Below are 17788 nucleotides of genomic sequence, written 5' to 3' on the forward strand. Positions count from 1 at the left end.
TGTGTGTTCTTCTTATTGTTGGGCTGATCTTGGAACAGTTGCAAAGATAACAGATGAGTTGCGAGATGAATAGGTCAGAGTTCTTTTGTGATTGTGATCTATCCAACTTGGATGTACAAATTTTATGTAACATGTCGGAACCATGTAGCACAAAGTTATTTTTGCTTGCCTCTTCCTTTGCTTGCTTCATAGTTTTTGTTCGTTTTGTTGTATCATTGCAGTTTTTCCCTCATGCTTTTTCTGTATCTGTTGCCCCCAGTTCAGCGTGTGGTTTGGAGATTTCATAGCTCCTGCACCACAAGCAGAAAGGATTGTTTGTTCTTGGTTCTTGGTTACTTCATCGAAGCCTCAATGTTACATTTTTTTTCGTTCAAATATTTTGAAAGATGTGTCAATGCCCTATTTTACATCATGTTCTCATCTATAAACTGGAGTTTAAATCAACTAGTCGATTTTGCTGCTAGTCAGTGCATTCGGTCTATCAACTAATCACATCACTTTAAGTTGCACTTCTTTTATACACACATTTCTCTCACACTCACCAAGACTGCATTTTATTTGAACTGTTTGAATGAACTGTTTTCTATATCTCTATATTTCAAAATGTATTTTATTGTTGTGATGGCAGAGCTGAATTTTCAGCATCATTACTCCGGTCTTCAGTGTCACATGATCCTTCAGGAATCATTCTATTGTGCTGGACATAGTAGAATGTTTTTTAACCCTTTTGATAAAATAAAAAAAACATACTAAGCCCAAACTTTTGAAAGGTAGTTGGAGGGTTTTTTCACCTAGTTCACCTACAAATGAAAATTTTGTTATCATTTTCTCACCCTCATATCATTCATAAACAGCTTGCATTTCTTTGTGGATTTCCATTTCCAGTTGGGCTCCAAAAAACATTTGTCACATTGTGTTATACAAAGAAAGTCAGTCAAACAGTTTTGAAACAACACGAGGATGAGTCAGCGACAAAATTTACAATTTTCATTTTTGTGTGAACTATCCCTTTCAGTAACCATTGATTGATTGGCTACAATGGTCAACTCTTGTAAAAACAGAGAGCGCTCAAACAAACACCAACGAGAACGTTTGAAAGCAGCGTCTATCAGCGGGTAACAAATATACCTCTGTACTACTGGTACTACACAAATGCTGGTACAGTCAAGCCCTTTTTTTTTTTGTAAAGACTGGTACTGATTTTACAGGTAGGTTTGACAACCCTACTAGCTGGTGTGTTGCTGTTTTTATTTGGTCGACAGTTAAAATGAAGGTTGTTTTAAAATTTTCATCCTCGAGATTATTCCTTATTAATTATTAAACAAAGTTCATTCTAATGAATGTTGAGAGGACAGAGGCCCCCAATCGAGTTTTTATTTTATTTTATTTTTACATACAGTATTAATTAACTTTAAACAAGTGACATAAATGAATGAATTAATGACTAATTCAAGACAAGAAAATTCTGATTTCATGATCAATATACCTGCCTATAACTGCTGCTGTGTCTGCCAGTGTTTGAGTCGCATAACCTCGCGTGCATAGACACTTTGTGCGCAAAGTCACGGTAATGTTAAGCCATGTCACAAAAATTTGATTTGATCAATGATTGATGATTGACATTTAAATCAATGATTTATCCTTTAAATTTAATAATATTCAGAACAGAACAAGAATAAAAAAATAACTATAAACAAGCCAAAACTAAATAATTTAAAGCGAAAGTGAAAGTAAGCGACGTTGGGCTCACGTATCTCTCTCATAAGAATCAAAATGTTTCAACATTCGCGATGTATTTGGATGGTAAACTATTCTTTATTATAGGCTTTGTACTTCACTCACGTTCCAATATTGACGGGAAAAAAATCATCCTCTTCACATGCGCAAAAATGTGCTTGGAAACATCACAGTGGAGCGGTGCTTACTGTGAATGTACGAATTGTATTACTGACTATTTAAACAGAGCAGTGTAATTTTTATATGTTAGGTTGACTATTTTATTATTATATTTTATTACGGCTATAATGAACAGGCTGCGATGTCAAGATTACAATGCTGGAATATGTTGTGTGTGTGTGTGAGGCGCGGGCGCGATCGAACAGTGGAAACATAAAAACATACTCCGTCATGTTCATACAAGACATCATTCAAACTGCAAAGTGTTGCAAAATGTTGGAGGATATTTTGCAAATCATTTATTTAATATGTTTTGTGACAATTTGTTTTCAGAAGTTTCAAAGAGTTAGTAAAAGAGTAAAGAAAAAGTTACTATTTTTTTATTAAGTATTTATTTTGTATTAATACATAACCTCATTGTATTAATTTATAATGTAACATTATAGTGTGACATTTGTGTCAATAATCGTCAAACAGGTGACTCCGCGTGGTGGGAGGGGGCCCCCAAATCAAATTCTGCTTAGGGCCCCCAAAAGGTTCGGGCCGGCACTGTCAATCATGTAAAGAGTTTAACAATGGGGGTAGCCTGAATTACTTTCCTTCAATTGTGGATGAAGTCACCTGAATATACATATGCAGTGTTTAATTGTTGGTATTCATTTGTGAAATAGTAATGGTCCAGTATGTACTCCTGATCTCTTGAAATGAACACCCTCCTAAGATTTGAAAGGAAATTAGGTAAAATCTAGTGAATCATTGTATTCTTTTGCGATTCATCTGGCTGTGTTTGAACACAAGAACATGTCCTCAGGCTGCATGATCATCACACATGGTCATGCATGGTTACCAAAGATCTGGAGTATTCTTGATCACAGGGAGGATGTGGTCCATGACTGAGGTTTCTCATCTAAAAGAAGCTTTTATATAAACATCAATTCAATTCAGGGGTTTGGGACAGAATCGCTTTGTTATACACTGTGGAATGAGAAGTAATGTCTGGCTGTAGAAAATGGGATTAGGAGTGCGATCTGCTGTAGTCAAGTTACACAGCTACACACATCCACATTCCCGTTCTCTGCTAATGTACTCTGTTGGATAAAATTGCATTCTTGGAATTCCTGTGGATGAAGATTTGCTGAAGTGTATTACCCTCTGCTCCGTGCAGAGGGCAGGAGTCCAGATCCGCTGCAGTGAGTGTATACTAATAGATTTAATGTTCGAGTTAAAGAGAGGGTTTGTTTAGGGGAAAGACTTCAGTATCAATCTTAAAGGGACAATTCACCCAAAAATAAATTTTAGTTGTTTACTCCCCATTCCAGACCTGTCTGACTTTCTTTCCTCTGTGGAACACAAAAGTAGAAATGCTGAAGACTGTGCTGCTCGCTCTTTTCCATGCAATTGCAATGAATGGAGTGGAGCTTTCAAGCTTCGCAAAGGACACAAAAGTATTATAAAAGTAGTTTATGTAACTTTTCCACAATATTCCAAGTCTAAAATTTACACTAGCATTCAAAAGTTTTGGGGTCAGTAAGATAGAATTTTAATTCAGTAAAGACGTTTATGTTGTTACAAAAGTGTTGTTCTTTTGAACTTTCTATTCATAAAAATTCCTAAAAATCAATCATGTGATCATGTGACACTGAAGAATTCCAGCTTTGCCATCACAGAAATAAATTGCTATATATATAAATTAAATGTATTTTAAAATATATTCTATATTTGGGTGTTTGGGTGTTTGTTCACCCAAAAATGAAAGTTCTGTCATCATTCACTCACCCTCATGTCGTTCTAAACCTGTAAGACTTTCGTTCATCTTCGGAACACAAATGAAGATATTCCTTATTCATATAAATGAATATACACTTTTATTCACATATAAACATTCATCAACTCACACATCAGTTATGGTAAACGGAGGTTCATTCTCGTGTGTTACGCAGCACGTTTGAGCTTCCACAAGAGCAAATGAGGTTTGTTCTCGCGCTTCAAGCATGTATGGGTTAGCTTCTGTTTATCTTCACTGATCAATGTTTATATGTGAGTAAAAGCCTAAATTCAATCTGTTCATCATGTAAAGGGATTGTGTATCTTCCGCTCAATTCATTTGGATTAGCTTTACGACCTCTTTATAAACGTTTTAAAACTGTCAATTGAGGGACAGAAAACGTTTAGATTTTATTTGTGTTCCGAAGATGAACGAAACTCTTAACGGGTTTGGAACAACATGAGGGTGATTAAATGATGTCAGAATTTTCATAATATTTCATAATTAAACATATGCCATATATTTCAATTCATAATTTCATATTTTATGTGTTTTCATAATCAAGATATCAAACATACTAGATGCCATAACATTGCTATGGTGTTAATCATCGCAATTTCGGAAGAGAGTCATGTTCAGTACACACACACAAACTACTGATACTTTCCAGTGTGTACGTGGCCAATGAAGGTCATCCAAGGTTTTCTTTGTAATGTCAGTGAAATTTCACATTTCATTTAAAATATTGACTAACGTGATGTGTTCAATTTTAAGTTAATTTTTAAGTAATCAGTATTTTTGATGATCATTCAGATGTCAGTTCCTCTTTTTTTTGTATTCTCCCTAACCACAAAGTCAAATGTCTGCCCAGCTGATACTATCTCTCCCTCCATTGGCAGAACTTCCCTTTAATCCCTTGCTCTTTTTTTTCTTTGCTTTTCATTAGAATTCATACGCAAGCGCACACACACTCACTTTGCCCTTTGACCTCTGCTTTAAGGAATGATAGGCATCCGTTGGCGTCTACGTTGATCTGCTTTGCTAGCTCCTTTATGAAGTGGAGGGAGAGATAGTGGAGTGAGAGAGGGAGAGGGGGTGGAGAGAGTTGCAGAAGGAGGGCTGAAGGACACTGGAAGAAAAGAAAGGTAGTTGGCATGAGATCCACTCAAAGAAAAGAGAGGAGCTTGGAAATATTGTGAGTTGGAAAGTGGAAAGAAACATGAGAGCGACACTCGGTGACAGGAAACAAGTCCTTTGAAACTAAAAAAGGAAAGGCAGAAGACTTTGGTTATCTTGAATTGCTGCTGCTGTTCACCGAGTTGCACCTGGGCAGGAGCTGCAAACAGAGGCCCTTATAGGGGGCTGGAGCATGGGACAGACGTTCTCTCTAGAGACTGCACCTCAAAACTCCTGCGCACACTTGGGTGAGTCAAGAAAACGCTTCAAAAATCAGCATTTTAGGACATTGTAGGCAGCTTCAGACAACAAGGTACTTTCAAGTAGCCAAATTAATCATGTTGTCATCTAAGATAACTTGTAGCCAAAATAGAAGGTGGCATCACATGTAGGCAGTCCTTTATGAAGAATGCAATCGCAGAATACACTACAAGTGGATAAAAAAAAAAAAAAAAAAGATGGCATTGGAGTGGAAGCAATGAGAAATGTTGATTTATAAATGCTTATTGCCATTCAATATTGAAATGAATTGATTAAAACATTTTTTTTAAATGAATTAGTATATTTTAGAGTATTTAATTTAAAATATTATTATACATTATTATTATATTTTATTTTATTATTTTACCCAATTTTTGTTTGTGCTACTTATCCACTATTTCCTGTGAATGTGCAAGTCTTTGAATTCATTAGCCGGTATAGGTAAATAACTAAAGGAATAACAAAGTGCAGTAAACCGTAAAACTATTATTATTGTGATTAGAATAATAAATTGATTAGAATACAAAAACTTGAAAAATTTCAAACAGCATAACGGATTTGTATACAGCTAAAATAATTGGAAGCGACTGACACCAGAAGAAATGCACATTCAAGTTCAAAATTACCGTATGTGAAAATAAGGTGGACATTTATATTTATTAGAATATCTTGCTCTTAACTTAACATGCTAATGACAAACATTGAAACATCTGAGGTTCCAAAACAGTTAAACGATGTTGCCAGTAATCACTAGGTTTTAGAAGCATTACGCTCTGCAAGCATTACCTCGGCTTGACTTCATCACAACAGGAACTGGTTATGAGCAGTAGGGAAGAAACAGTTACCGGTTTGACGTAACCCACGTTAAAATTCTAAATAGTTAGTATTACCCTTTCATATTTAAATTATTAATAATACCCTATTTGATTACCACAATTAAAAAAAATCTCATGGTAAATGCAATCCAGCATTAAAGTCACCATGAAATCAAAATTGGCAATTCTTATTTTTTATAGAATTTTGCAGTATTTATTATAGAAATTTATCCATGCACATCATTATTTTTGAAAAATGAATGTGCCCTCGTAATCATTAATCAAAATAACTTCTTCCTCTTGCAGTGGCAACTCATTATCTGAGTTATTAACTTATATTAACTTATTTTCTGATGATGTGTTTTTAAGTATGACGGCTGGACAACCTGTCACTCGCATGAGATCACAGCGATGGCAAACCACAACGATCCAATTAATTCCTGACGGACAAAATCAAGTCCCGCCTTACATTTGTTTTTCTTGTCTGAGAAGCCATTTCACTTGAATATAGGCCTACGTCACAATAGGGAAGACGTTCACAACTTCCGTTTATAGGTAGGGTAGGCAATTTTTGGAGCAGCTAGCAATAGTAAGCTAGCTTTGAAAGCATAAGATCCCACCCTCCCCTCTCGAAAGCCACACCTCGTTCAAAATACATGAACGTGTACAGCAGAGTTTGCAAAACGTCTCAAGATGAGGGATGGCGTTAAACTACCTCATGTCTCAAAGCACATAATATTACAATATAATAAACATACAACAACTTAAAGAGCACTGACCTGTACCATCTGACTGCTGCAAATTAATTTTGGCGGTGATAGTGTTGCCATTTCGAATTCGAGTCACGATTCACTAACCGCTCCGAGTATAACGTCACAGGTTTCCATCTCTTCCACATTACAGTTAGTTATGGTGTGAACGCAGCATAAGCTCGTTGTTTTGGTTCAGGGGGAACTGTAAAAGGTGGCTGCTGTTTTGGTTGCGGACGGTGCTCGGGGACTGACGGCTATCTAATAGCATGAAACATTTTATGGTCCTACGCCTTCCACAGATGATATATATATATATATAACAATGAAAGGGTTGAAGAATGTCGGAAACCAAAAAGTTGATGAACCCCATTGACTTCCATAGTATTTTTTTTTCCATCAACTGTCTGGTTAACCATATTCTTCAAAATATCTTCTTTTGTGTTCAACAGAATAAAGAAATTCATACAAGTTTGGAACAACTTGAGGTTGAGTAAATGATGACAGAATTTTCATTTTTGGGTGAACTATCACTTTAAATTAGTGTTTGCTAACAGGATGTGAGGAGCCTTTCAACCAGCATAACAAAAAACAATTCTGGAACAAATCACTATACCCTTATACTTTAATGCTGACTTTAGGCAAAGTTCGCAATAATCTCACATTGTATATTTGTGGAGAAAAGCCTGAAGTCTAAATCACGATGATCGTTGTGCTGTTTCCCCCAGTGTAGGGTGTGAGACTCCACCGATAGTGATGACAAACAAAGAGACAAAGCACAGCTGACATTCGGTTACTGCACAGAGGAAGCAATCAAGTCTTTAATGTTCCTCAGCCAAACAGCACGGCTAGGTTCCATGTCACAATACAGGCGTCTTTGTTCTTTCGGCGGAACCCGCTCAGTTGCCTCTGCTGACACTGTATTTGTTTCCAGTGGTATTTTCCTTGCAGCAAAATGTCAATTCGCTGTAAGCAACTGTAGCATGTTACCCCTACAACAATGTGTCCAATTGGAGCTTAACCTCAGACAAATAGGGATGGGTCAAAACAGGGCCGTGCACAGACATTTTGAGGGGCAGTGGCTTAAACCAAAAAAGGGGGCACTGTAAGGAGTTTGAATGAGGCAGTATCATCTTAATACAGAAAATTAAAAACAACTATTTTATATGGGCAATAAGATTACAATTAGGATTTAGTGCAAAATCAAGTTATGTTGTTATAATTACTCTTCCAATTAAATAATTCAATGTCAATGCCAGTTTAACTGTCTGATGCTCAGTGGGTTCTCACTCTCTGAGCTGCCTCATCCTATGGAAGTAGTATAGACATTTAATTTAATATTATACACTTAAAGTATAAATTGAAATGATATACAGGTTACAACAGTTATAAAGTCACACCGGGGTAAAATGCGCATTTGACTTAATTCTCTTTTATACCACTCAATGGCACAAATTCTGCTCAGCACTTTTTTTCATAAACGCTTTTGATGATGGACTTGGAAATTTGGCTGATCATTTACTTGATCAAAGTTGATTCTGTGCTAATTTAATCTACTATTTTATGTATATTTTTTTTATGTTTTAGACTTATGTAGCAATTTAAATACAAAGATCTCAAGAATCTTGTTTCTGTATTTTTAAAATGAAAATTATGACAGATAGCCTATATTTATTGAACAAACATTTATTATTTAATTTATCAAAATAACTCCAAAATTGTTATAAACTTTACTAAAGTGATTGGTTTGAACAAGTATCAACTTAGACATTATTAAAAGCATATTAATTTAGCTTAAGTATTTTTATCAATACTGTGTGTCTTACCATGCTGGTTTTACCCCGTGTGTACCTCCTTGCCACCTCATACATTAATAAGATTTTTAAACAAACCACCTTTCTGATTTATTTTCACACAAAATCTGTTGCTCCATAAATTTTCAAACATTGTTCTGCAGTCATACACTGGGAGTAGTGAAAATTAGAATTCTTGTTCAATCAAATTATTTACTGATCTAATCTAATATAAATAACACTAATAAATAAATCACAAATAAATAAATAACATTTTCTGTTGTTTGCAGATTTTGTAGACAAAAAAACAATGCCTTCACAAAATTAGAAGAACAGAGTGAGAAAGAGCAAAGACAAAGCCTATTCAACATGGCAAAAATTGAATCAAAGTTCTAGAAAGCCAGAGGGTAAATCATTATGTATAGAATATTTAGCAGACAGTTTTTCACAATTTAACTCCTGTAAATATATTTCCCATTATAATCAGTTGCCTTAGTTGATATAGTATCTATCTATAACATACATCATATTTATAATATTTTAATGAGACCATATTAACATTATACATAATAAAAAGGTAATATACTATATATTATCTAAATGTGTTCTAATCTAAATTAATAGTACTTTAGTATAGTAGGTTACAAGGTGGCTAACAGCACAAAACACATTTGCTTTTCTTCCAAGAACATGGATGTTGCACGAGTTGTAACTTGTTAGCACTATTTGAAGACCAGGAGCAAAACATTTTGCGACAGAAATACAAAAACATATTACCAAAATACTAATTTTGTGGATCGATTACTGTCTGTAATGTGGATTGTAATTTGTAATCGACCTGTGAATGGGACGAAATTCTATTCTGAAACTGTCGTCGGAGAGCGGGCACATGCTTGTCTACGAGTGACGCTGCGGAGCGAGCAGGAAAACACGGAGCGGATTAGCGGAATCAGTGGATCTTTAGCGGAGCGATAACAGAACGTTTTTATGGGAATCTTCTGGAGGGTTAGGGAGGGGTCGAGAGGGGCACCTCAGCTGATGAGGGCAGAAGGGCAGTGGCTCTAGCCACCGGGCCACCCCCCTGTGCACGGCCCTGGGTCAAAATGTTGTCCAACAACTGACTATTTAACTAGGTGTGTTATCTAGGGCTTAGACAATATTATTTTTTTTTTAAGTTTTTTTTAGATTTATATAATTATAAATAATAATATAAGTTCATATTTTTGAATATTAATAATATAAAATTGTAATTTCGATTTTTTTTTTTTAAATGTTTATATTAAGTATTAATAATTATATTAGTATATATTATATAATGCATTGTATTTTACTTTATTTAGTTTCATTTGGCATGTTGTTAGACGGTTTCAGAGTAAAACCCCTCTCGAAAACGTATGATATTTTCTATTCATGCCCACAACTACAGCCATATATATATATATATATATATATATATATATATTCAGTCAATCGTCTTTGGCCATAGCATTATGTCTTATGTGGTATTTTGAGTTTAACTTTTTAAAACGCGTCTTGAGACCCCTGCATTCTGTTCCTTTGTTGCACACCTATGTTTTTGAACTTGTGTTTGTTTGCTTTGTTTCTGAACACAAGAATGCATAAAAAAAACCCCTAAGAAATGCATCTGATTTTCTAACAGCTGAATAGTGGTTTAGGCAGCCCACTGACCAGTAAATTTGTTTGTCTTTTCTAATATGCTTTTTTGGATTATTTGAAGCACAGCTTTGAGAACTATACATTGAAGACATCTGACAAGCAAGGCTGTCTGGAATGAGAGCCTGTAGTTATTTGTGCATATACAGCCATGCATAAGGGGGTGGTGTGTAGCGGCAGGGCAGTGATTGACTCTTCATGGTTTCTCCCTGCGGAGACAGACTGTTACATAATGAAACAAGCTGCTCCAGGCTGAATGCCGGCCTTATTTCCGACAACACAACTGCCTACACACTCCTCCTCTCATTTGTTTAGCATATACACCTCAATACTCTGGCTCTGGAGTTGCATGTACATGCACTCTGGTCGACTAGTCGGTGGGTTGCCTGAATGACAAGTCAACTAATCGGTCTCAACCTGTATCTGGTGCACCTGCCTCTATGGGATATGTTTGTTTGAGGCCGGTTACATAAGATGTGCTAAAAAACAGCTTCATGGTGGGCAACAGAATGCAAGGGACTTGTTAAAAGTACAACTTTTGTGAGCGAAAGTTAAAAAAAACTGTGCGGGACACTCTTTGGAAGACAGTTGGGTTCTGTTTTGCTGTGATGTGGCTGGGCTGTATAAAATGGCTTTGAGTTCTTGCTGTTCTGCTTAAGTGCTTGATTGTTTCAGTCTGGTTAGGTAATGTAGCTCCTTCAAATCACTTGGCCAATAGAGGGAAAGCCGAGCTCATTATGGTGGAAAAAGCAGTCAGTGCCACATCATTTGAGGAACAGTTAAACATCTTTTGAAAGTACTAAAGGAGGGGGGAGGGGAGGGGAGGGGAGGGGGGGGGGGGGTATAATGTTTACATTACAAAAAGTGTATTTCAAATAAATCCTGTTCTTTTGTACTTTGATCAGAGAATCCTTAAAAAAGGATAAAAATATCCAATGGTTTTCAACTGGTGCTCAAAAAATAATTCTTATTATTATCAAATCAGCATGTTAGAATGATTTCTGAAGGGTCATGTGACACTGCAGACTGGAGTAATGATGCTGAAAATTCAGCTTTGCCGTCATAGTGGCAAAATGTACAGTCCTAAGACGAGAACGGGTATTGTTGTAATTCATCTATAACTTTGATGAAAGGTTTCGATCCATTTCAAATGTTGAATACTGTATGTTAATAACGGTTCATTTCAATTGTAATAATATTTCACAATATTACTTTTTTTCCTGTATCTTTGATCAAATAAATGCTGCCTTGGTGAGCATAAGAGACTCTTTAATAAAAAAGTCTTACCAACTTTTGACAAAAAGACTTTTGAATGGCAGTGTAAATACAAATTTACAGATGCAAAACAGTTGTACTCTAATTCATAAATGATTGTTTCAGCAGTCTGTCTGATATAATAAAGTACACATCAGTGTACTCAACTGCACATCAGTAAATGCATGTCATGTTTGTTTTCTCTGCCGTTTTCTGTTTTCCTGTTTCACACTGTGGTGGACCGTGGTAGGGGGTCGTTTTCGGTTCTTTTCACCTCTTACTCCCTCCCCCCCCCCCCCCCCCCTCCCCATTTCAGGATCAGGGTGGAGTGCCGTTTCCTCCCTCTGTTTCCCAGGCCTCGCCCCCTCTGTTTTCCAAGGCAATCTGAATCACTCCCTGGCATTAATGCACAGCCTTTCCACGGATCATTCTTTAAACAACACCTCACTCACGTCTTTTGTGTTTTGTATCATTTGGAAACCCTGTCTTCCGGATCTGTTTCCTACTGGTTCACTTATCTTGCCGCTGTTAGTGATGTCTGATCCATTAAGGGCTAATTTCTTGACTCAAGCTGCTCATGCTCAAGTTTAATGCAGCTGGATGATATCTGCGTAACACATTGCTCTGTTTTCTCACCAAACTCAGTGGTTGTGCGTCATTCGCTGATTGTCTTTCCAAAGGCTGGGGCTTCTGGTCGACTGTGCTTTTAGGATATGATCATGGATATGTAGTCGAGTGCTGGTGTTTCTTAGCTTTTTTCTGGATGGTGTTCCCTGTTTGTTAGACATTAGGAGTCCATATTCTGACTTTTACACTCCTCATGTACTCATGTACACATTTTGAGTTGTGAGACTGCCTGTTCCTCGGACAGTGTCTTCCATCTGAACTGTTCGATATATGGAGGTGTTCAGTCACATTGTGCTCTAGGACTGTAACTTTTTCATTTGTACTCCTACTTCAACATTTTCACTTTTTTTGATTTGGAAAAACCAAACAGGAAAAGAAGTGGACGCTTGTATGGCTTGCTGCTTTCAAACAAGTTGCCATGGCAGCTGGAGTCCAGGTAGACTGATACATTTACACACTAAAATGTAGTAATGGGGGACTTATTAGTGTTTTAATAATTAAGGAGCAATTTGGACATGTTTTCCGAACCTCGTGAGTCTTAATGTTGTCTGTTTTAGCTTCTTTGCTCTAATGTGTTTTCCTCCCTGTTGATTTGTGGGTCGCAGGTGTTGGTTGCCTATATTTGTACTTATCTAACAGCATAGGTTTTTATAGGCTTTGTTTAAATATATATATATATATACAGTACAGGTCAAAAGTTTGGAAACATTACTATTTTTAATGTTTTTGAAAGAAGTTTCTTCTGCTCATCAAGCCTACATTTATTTCATCAAAAATACAGAAAAAAATGTAATATTGTGATATATTATTACAATTTAAAATAATTGGTTTTCAATTTATTATACTTTAAATTATCATTTATTTCTGTGATGCAAAGCTGAATTTTCAGGATCATTACTCCAGTCTATCACATGATAATCATTCTAATATGATGATTCATTATCAAAGTTGGAAACAGTTCTGCTGCATAATATTTTTCCATAACCTGTTATACTTTTTTAGGATACTTTGATGAATAAAAACTAAAAAAAAGAAAAAAAGAAGCAGCAAATTTTTTAAAAATAGAAATCTTTTGTAACAACAATATACACTACTGGTCAGTAATTTGGGGTCAGTAATTTTTTTCCTTTCTTTTTTTGAAATGAATCAATACTTTTATTCAGCAAGGATGTGTTAAATTGATAAAAAAGTGATAGTAAAAATTTATATTATTAGAAAATATTTTTTTATTTTGAATAAATGCAGTTCTTTTTAACCTTTTATTCATCAAATATATTAGGCAGCAGAACTGTTTCCAACACTCATAATAAATCAGAATATTAGAATGATTTCTAAAGGATCATGTGATAGACTGGATGTCACATGTGACACTGAAGACTGGAGTAATGATGCTGAAAATTCAGCTTTGCATCACAGGAATAAATTATTTTTTAAAGTATATTCAAATAGAAAACTATTATTTTAAGTTGTAATAATATTTCACAATATTACTGTTTTTTTCTGTATTTTTGATCAAATAAACGCAGCCTTGATAAGCATTAGAGACTTCTTTCAAAAAATGTTTTAGCAGTGGTTATTTATTTTTCTGTGTTTTTAGAGAAATAATTGTGCTTACTAGGGCTGTTGAAATTAACACGTTAACTTTGCGATACATATTTTTTCAGTTTAACACTTAACGCTAAAAATGTAATTGCCTGAAAAACCACTTCATGCGAGCGTAAAAACTTTTGTGATAGTTTTTTGCGAAATGTACGTGTTTCCATTGGGCTTATTTTCAATTTGCAATTACAATTTACGCTAAACTGGCCAATTACAAAAATCTGAACTGGCCCACCTGGGCCAGTAGAAAAAAACTTTTTTGAGCCCTGATATATTAAAGGAACAGCTAAATGTCACATTTATTACAATGGGTTTTATATGAAGATTGTTTTAAGTTCACTTAAATTAAAAGTTGTTATATTTTTAAAGCCTATAAAATATTAAAGTTGATACCTTTCAATTATACCGTACTGTAATGTTGAATGACTAGTTAATGGCTAAAATTGAGAACAAAATCAGTTTAATAAAGACATCAGTAGCAGTACGGTGGTATTGGCCTTCATTGTGCTTAGTAAAAAGATGCCATTAAACAAATATTTAAATAATGCCGTCTTTAGGTTGTTTCTACATTATTTTGGAGATTCAATGTGAAAGTATTACAGTCTAAAAATATATTAAAAAAACGTTAACGTTAGGTGTGATTAATAGCGATTATTTACCAAAAAATGTGTGATTAATTTGTTTTTTTCTGATTGACAGCACTAGTGTCTTTTACTACAATTTTTCATGCATGAATTTGACTAGATACTGAAATATAAACAGCCTAATTTGTCATGCCTGTAAAAGTCAATTGAAAATATTAATACTTTTTACAAAAATATTAATATTTTCAATTGACTTTTACAGGCATGACAAATCATTTTTGAAAGTTCATGAAACTTTCTGTAGTAAATAATTTACTCTAAAAATAATATTCTCTCTCCCTCTTACCAAGGCTGCATTTATTTGATAAAAACAGTAAAAAAAAACAAAAAAACAGTAATATTGTGAATTATTATTATTATTATTATTATTATTATTATTATTATTATTATTATTATTACAATTTAAAATAGTTTTAATATATTTGAAAATGTAATTTATTTCTGTGATGGCAATATATGTTTTGGTCTTTTTTTTTTCTTTTTTTTTTTTGAGTAATTTGGAGTCATTTTCAGCAGTCATTACATCAGTCTTCAGTGTCTAAAATTCTGATTTGGTTAATATTTTCATTGAAACAATGAAACATTTTTTCAGGATTCTTTAAAGAATAGAAAATTCAAATGAACAGCATTTATTTTAAATATTTTTGTAACAATGTAAAAGTCTTTACTGTAACTTTAGATCAATTTAATGCATCCCTATTCTTACAAAAAATCTTACTGACCCCAAACCTCTTTTGTAAAGTATACTAAAAGTCACTAATATTTCAAACAGATAATATGTTTAATAACTGTCACAGCTAAGTAGGCACTGTTATAGGCTGATAATCTCTAAATGGAGAAATATTGGCCTTAAATGGACCTGGCCTTGTATCTTGCTGTACTTATGGGATGCACAGGTTCATCTGTACACAAAAGAGAGTACAGTGAGGCCCATCCCCATCAACCGGAAAGTTCAAAGCCACGTTCAGCGCCCATTTGATTGGGCCAAAGATGTGAGATTGTGAGTCTCTTTGCAGTGCTGGACCTGAGAGGAATGTGAGTGTGTAACATGGGGAAGCAGTGGCCTCTGGCCAGCTCACCATGCTGAGATGTGATTCTGATTCGCGATGGGGATCAGCTCTTCTTCTCACGAGAGCCGCCAGAAAACACTCTGCGTTGGGGTCTAAAACAATAGTGAGTCTTTGGAGGCTCAGCAGTTTAGTATGTTTTGATATTGAGGTTTTGGAGAAGGGTTGTGGTGTCAAGTATTTCATGCATGAGAGCGTCTCTGGATCTACTGCACAGGACACAGCTGCATATATGGGACAGTTTGTCATGTTTCGTATGATGGCACAATATTGATGTGGCACGCTATATATAATATGCTTACGTAAACACTCAGCACAACACAAAGTTTGAGTTACATAAACCATCTGACCCAACGCCTCTTGTAGCCATTGATATACAGTACCCTGTGTTTGATGGCTCAGACCAAGGCATTATTTCTTTGTCTCTTCTCCAGATGATGAAGGTGACCACCAGCACAGCACCATGGGGAGCGAAGGGGGCACGGCAGGGGACGGCACCCCTCCTCCCAAGCGCAAAGGCAAGTTCTCTACCCTGGGTAAGATCTTCAAACCCTGGAAGTGGAGGAAGAAGAAAAGCAGCGAGAAGTTTAAGGAAACTTCAGAAGGTCCTTTGTTCTTTTCTCTTCATGTTTGTGTTGGAAAAAACTTTTCCTTTCCTTGACTTTTTTTTCTCTTAAATAACACCCTACTGTTGTGAATGTTTTCTTTCCTTTGCTGATGTGAATGTTGTTTTCTCAGATGTTTTGAACAATAACTAGATGATTTCAAAATCCTTTTGCCCAGTGATTTCGTAACTGGTTTCGCTTGAGGACTTGGTACCTGACCTAAAATGTTGACCCAACACTGTACTAAAAATGTTTAACATACAATAAATGTCCAGTAATTCAAATTTGCTGGAGATGCACTAATCTGTGGTTCAAAAGCATGGAGTTATATACAACTGTGTGCAGTTGTGAGTTTAGCTTTTATATTATATAGTGTTTTTGTTCCCCCCCACAGTTTTGGAAAGAAAGATGTCGATGAGGAGGCCAAGACAGGAACTGATCGAGCAAGGAGTGCTGAAGGAGCTTTCTGACAATGGTAGGAGAGAATAGTGTGTGTGTTTGGCTTGCGTGCGTGCATTTTGTTTTAAATATGCAGAAAAATTACTGTTAAGGTTAGGTTACAGTACACATTTTTAAAATGTGTAGATTTTGTTGTTGTTTTTCCCCCACACCCAGAATCCATCATAAATATGCATCATAATCAGATGTCACGTCGTTTTGACCAAAACAAACAATTTTGTCCATAGTATTTTTGTCTGTCATTTCCTGTTAAGTAGGGCTGGGCAAAAAAAAAGATTTTTTGATTAATCGTTTTTTAAAATGTGGTCGATTCAAAATCGAATCTCAAAGGCCACGAATCGATTTTTTTTCCATCTTTATTTATCTATCACCCAAAAGCCAGTATTAGTTTTCCTACACTGTTCATAGGCTTGTATTTGAATGTTACAGCTAATGCTGTGAGATTTGATGTTTGTTTTATCTTAAACATAAAATAACCTGATCCTGTTTGATCAAGGCATCTGTTCTGACTGGTCCAATTTTCAGCATAAATGTTTCATCTTACATCAAAATCCTGTCTATTCATTGTATGCATTTGAAATAGAGTTGGGTTCTGTTTTAATGTACCCAAGTGTACCTAAAATAAAGAGTTTAAGAGTTCTTAATTTATTTGTATTAATTAACCACTTGTAAACTTATGTTCACTGTTCTTTTTTATAAATATAGGATTTGTATTAAATCTATATTCATTGAGTCGAATCTGGAATCGAATTTACAAATCGAGAATCGAATCGAATTGGAACATCTGAATCGATACCCAGCGCTACTGTTAAGCTGTAATTTTTGGCCAAGTCATGCAATTATTCCATTTAATATTTTTTATCACTATAAAAATCATAATCTGAAAAAGATGGAAAAGACATTGGTTCAGGGAAAAAGGACTAAAATGGCTTGATTCTTCTGTGAGGAATGTATATGACTAATTGTTGGACACTATTAATTAGATATTAAACTAGTGATATGTGTATGGAGAGAGTTCTTTCTAAAAGTCTGTATGTCCAAAAGCACCTATAGTTGTAGAAACACGTGTGTGTGTGTGTGTGTGTGTGTGTTTCAGGCAGGGGGTTTGCGCCTTTAATTTCTGAGTGGTCTCGCTGTATTTCTAACGTTCCTGTCATTGTGGTCTTTGATGATACTGGACATACCAACAGAGAAAACTGGGCCTCAGAAGGAAAATAAATATTGTGAACGTATATATTTCCCCCTCATTTACAGATGTGCGTATCCATTAGTGCTGAATCACAGTTCTGTGCCTCAAAGCTATTTTGATACATGTGCTATACTTTAATTTCAGTGCACTGTCTCTCTCTTCACATCAGAAAAAGACAGACAGCTCAGTGAGGTTGTATGTCATCTCAGCCCCAC

The 17788-nt window shown here is 35.3% G+C and overlaps 1 protein-coding gene across 8 annotated transcripts in view; it reads left to right on the plus strand.

Moving 5' to 3' along the window:
* Nucleotides 1-17788, plus strand: part of phactr4b (phosphatase and actin regulator 4b) — a 46925-nt gene that overhangs the window by 12964 nt on the left and 16173 nt on the right. For 5 of the 8 annotated variants that reach the window (XM_084088135.1, XM_084088139.1, XM_084088140.1 and 2 more), the window contains exons 4-5: nucleotides 15755-15925; nucleotides 16320-16400. In XM_084088135.1, the coding sequence (XP_083944261.1) occupies nucleotides 15755-15925; nucleotides 16320-16400 (252 nt within the window). Of the gene's footprint in view, nucleotides 1-4725; nucleotides 5086-11794; nucleotides 12447-15754; nucleotides 15926-16319; nucleotides 16401-17788 lie in introns of those variants that run through there. The other 3 variants (XM_084088133.1, XM_084088138.1, XM_084088134.1) reach the window with 3 other exon arrangements.

This window comes from Abramis brama, assembly GCF_963993115.1.
Source record: "Abramis brama genome assembly, chromosome: 17".
Taxonomy (NCBI): Eukaryota; Metazoa; Chordata; class Actinopteri; order Cypriniformes; family Leuciscidae; genus Abramis; species Abramis brama.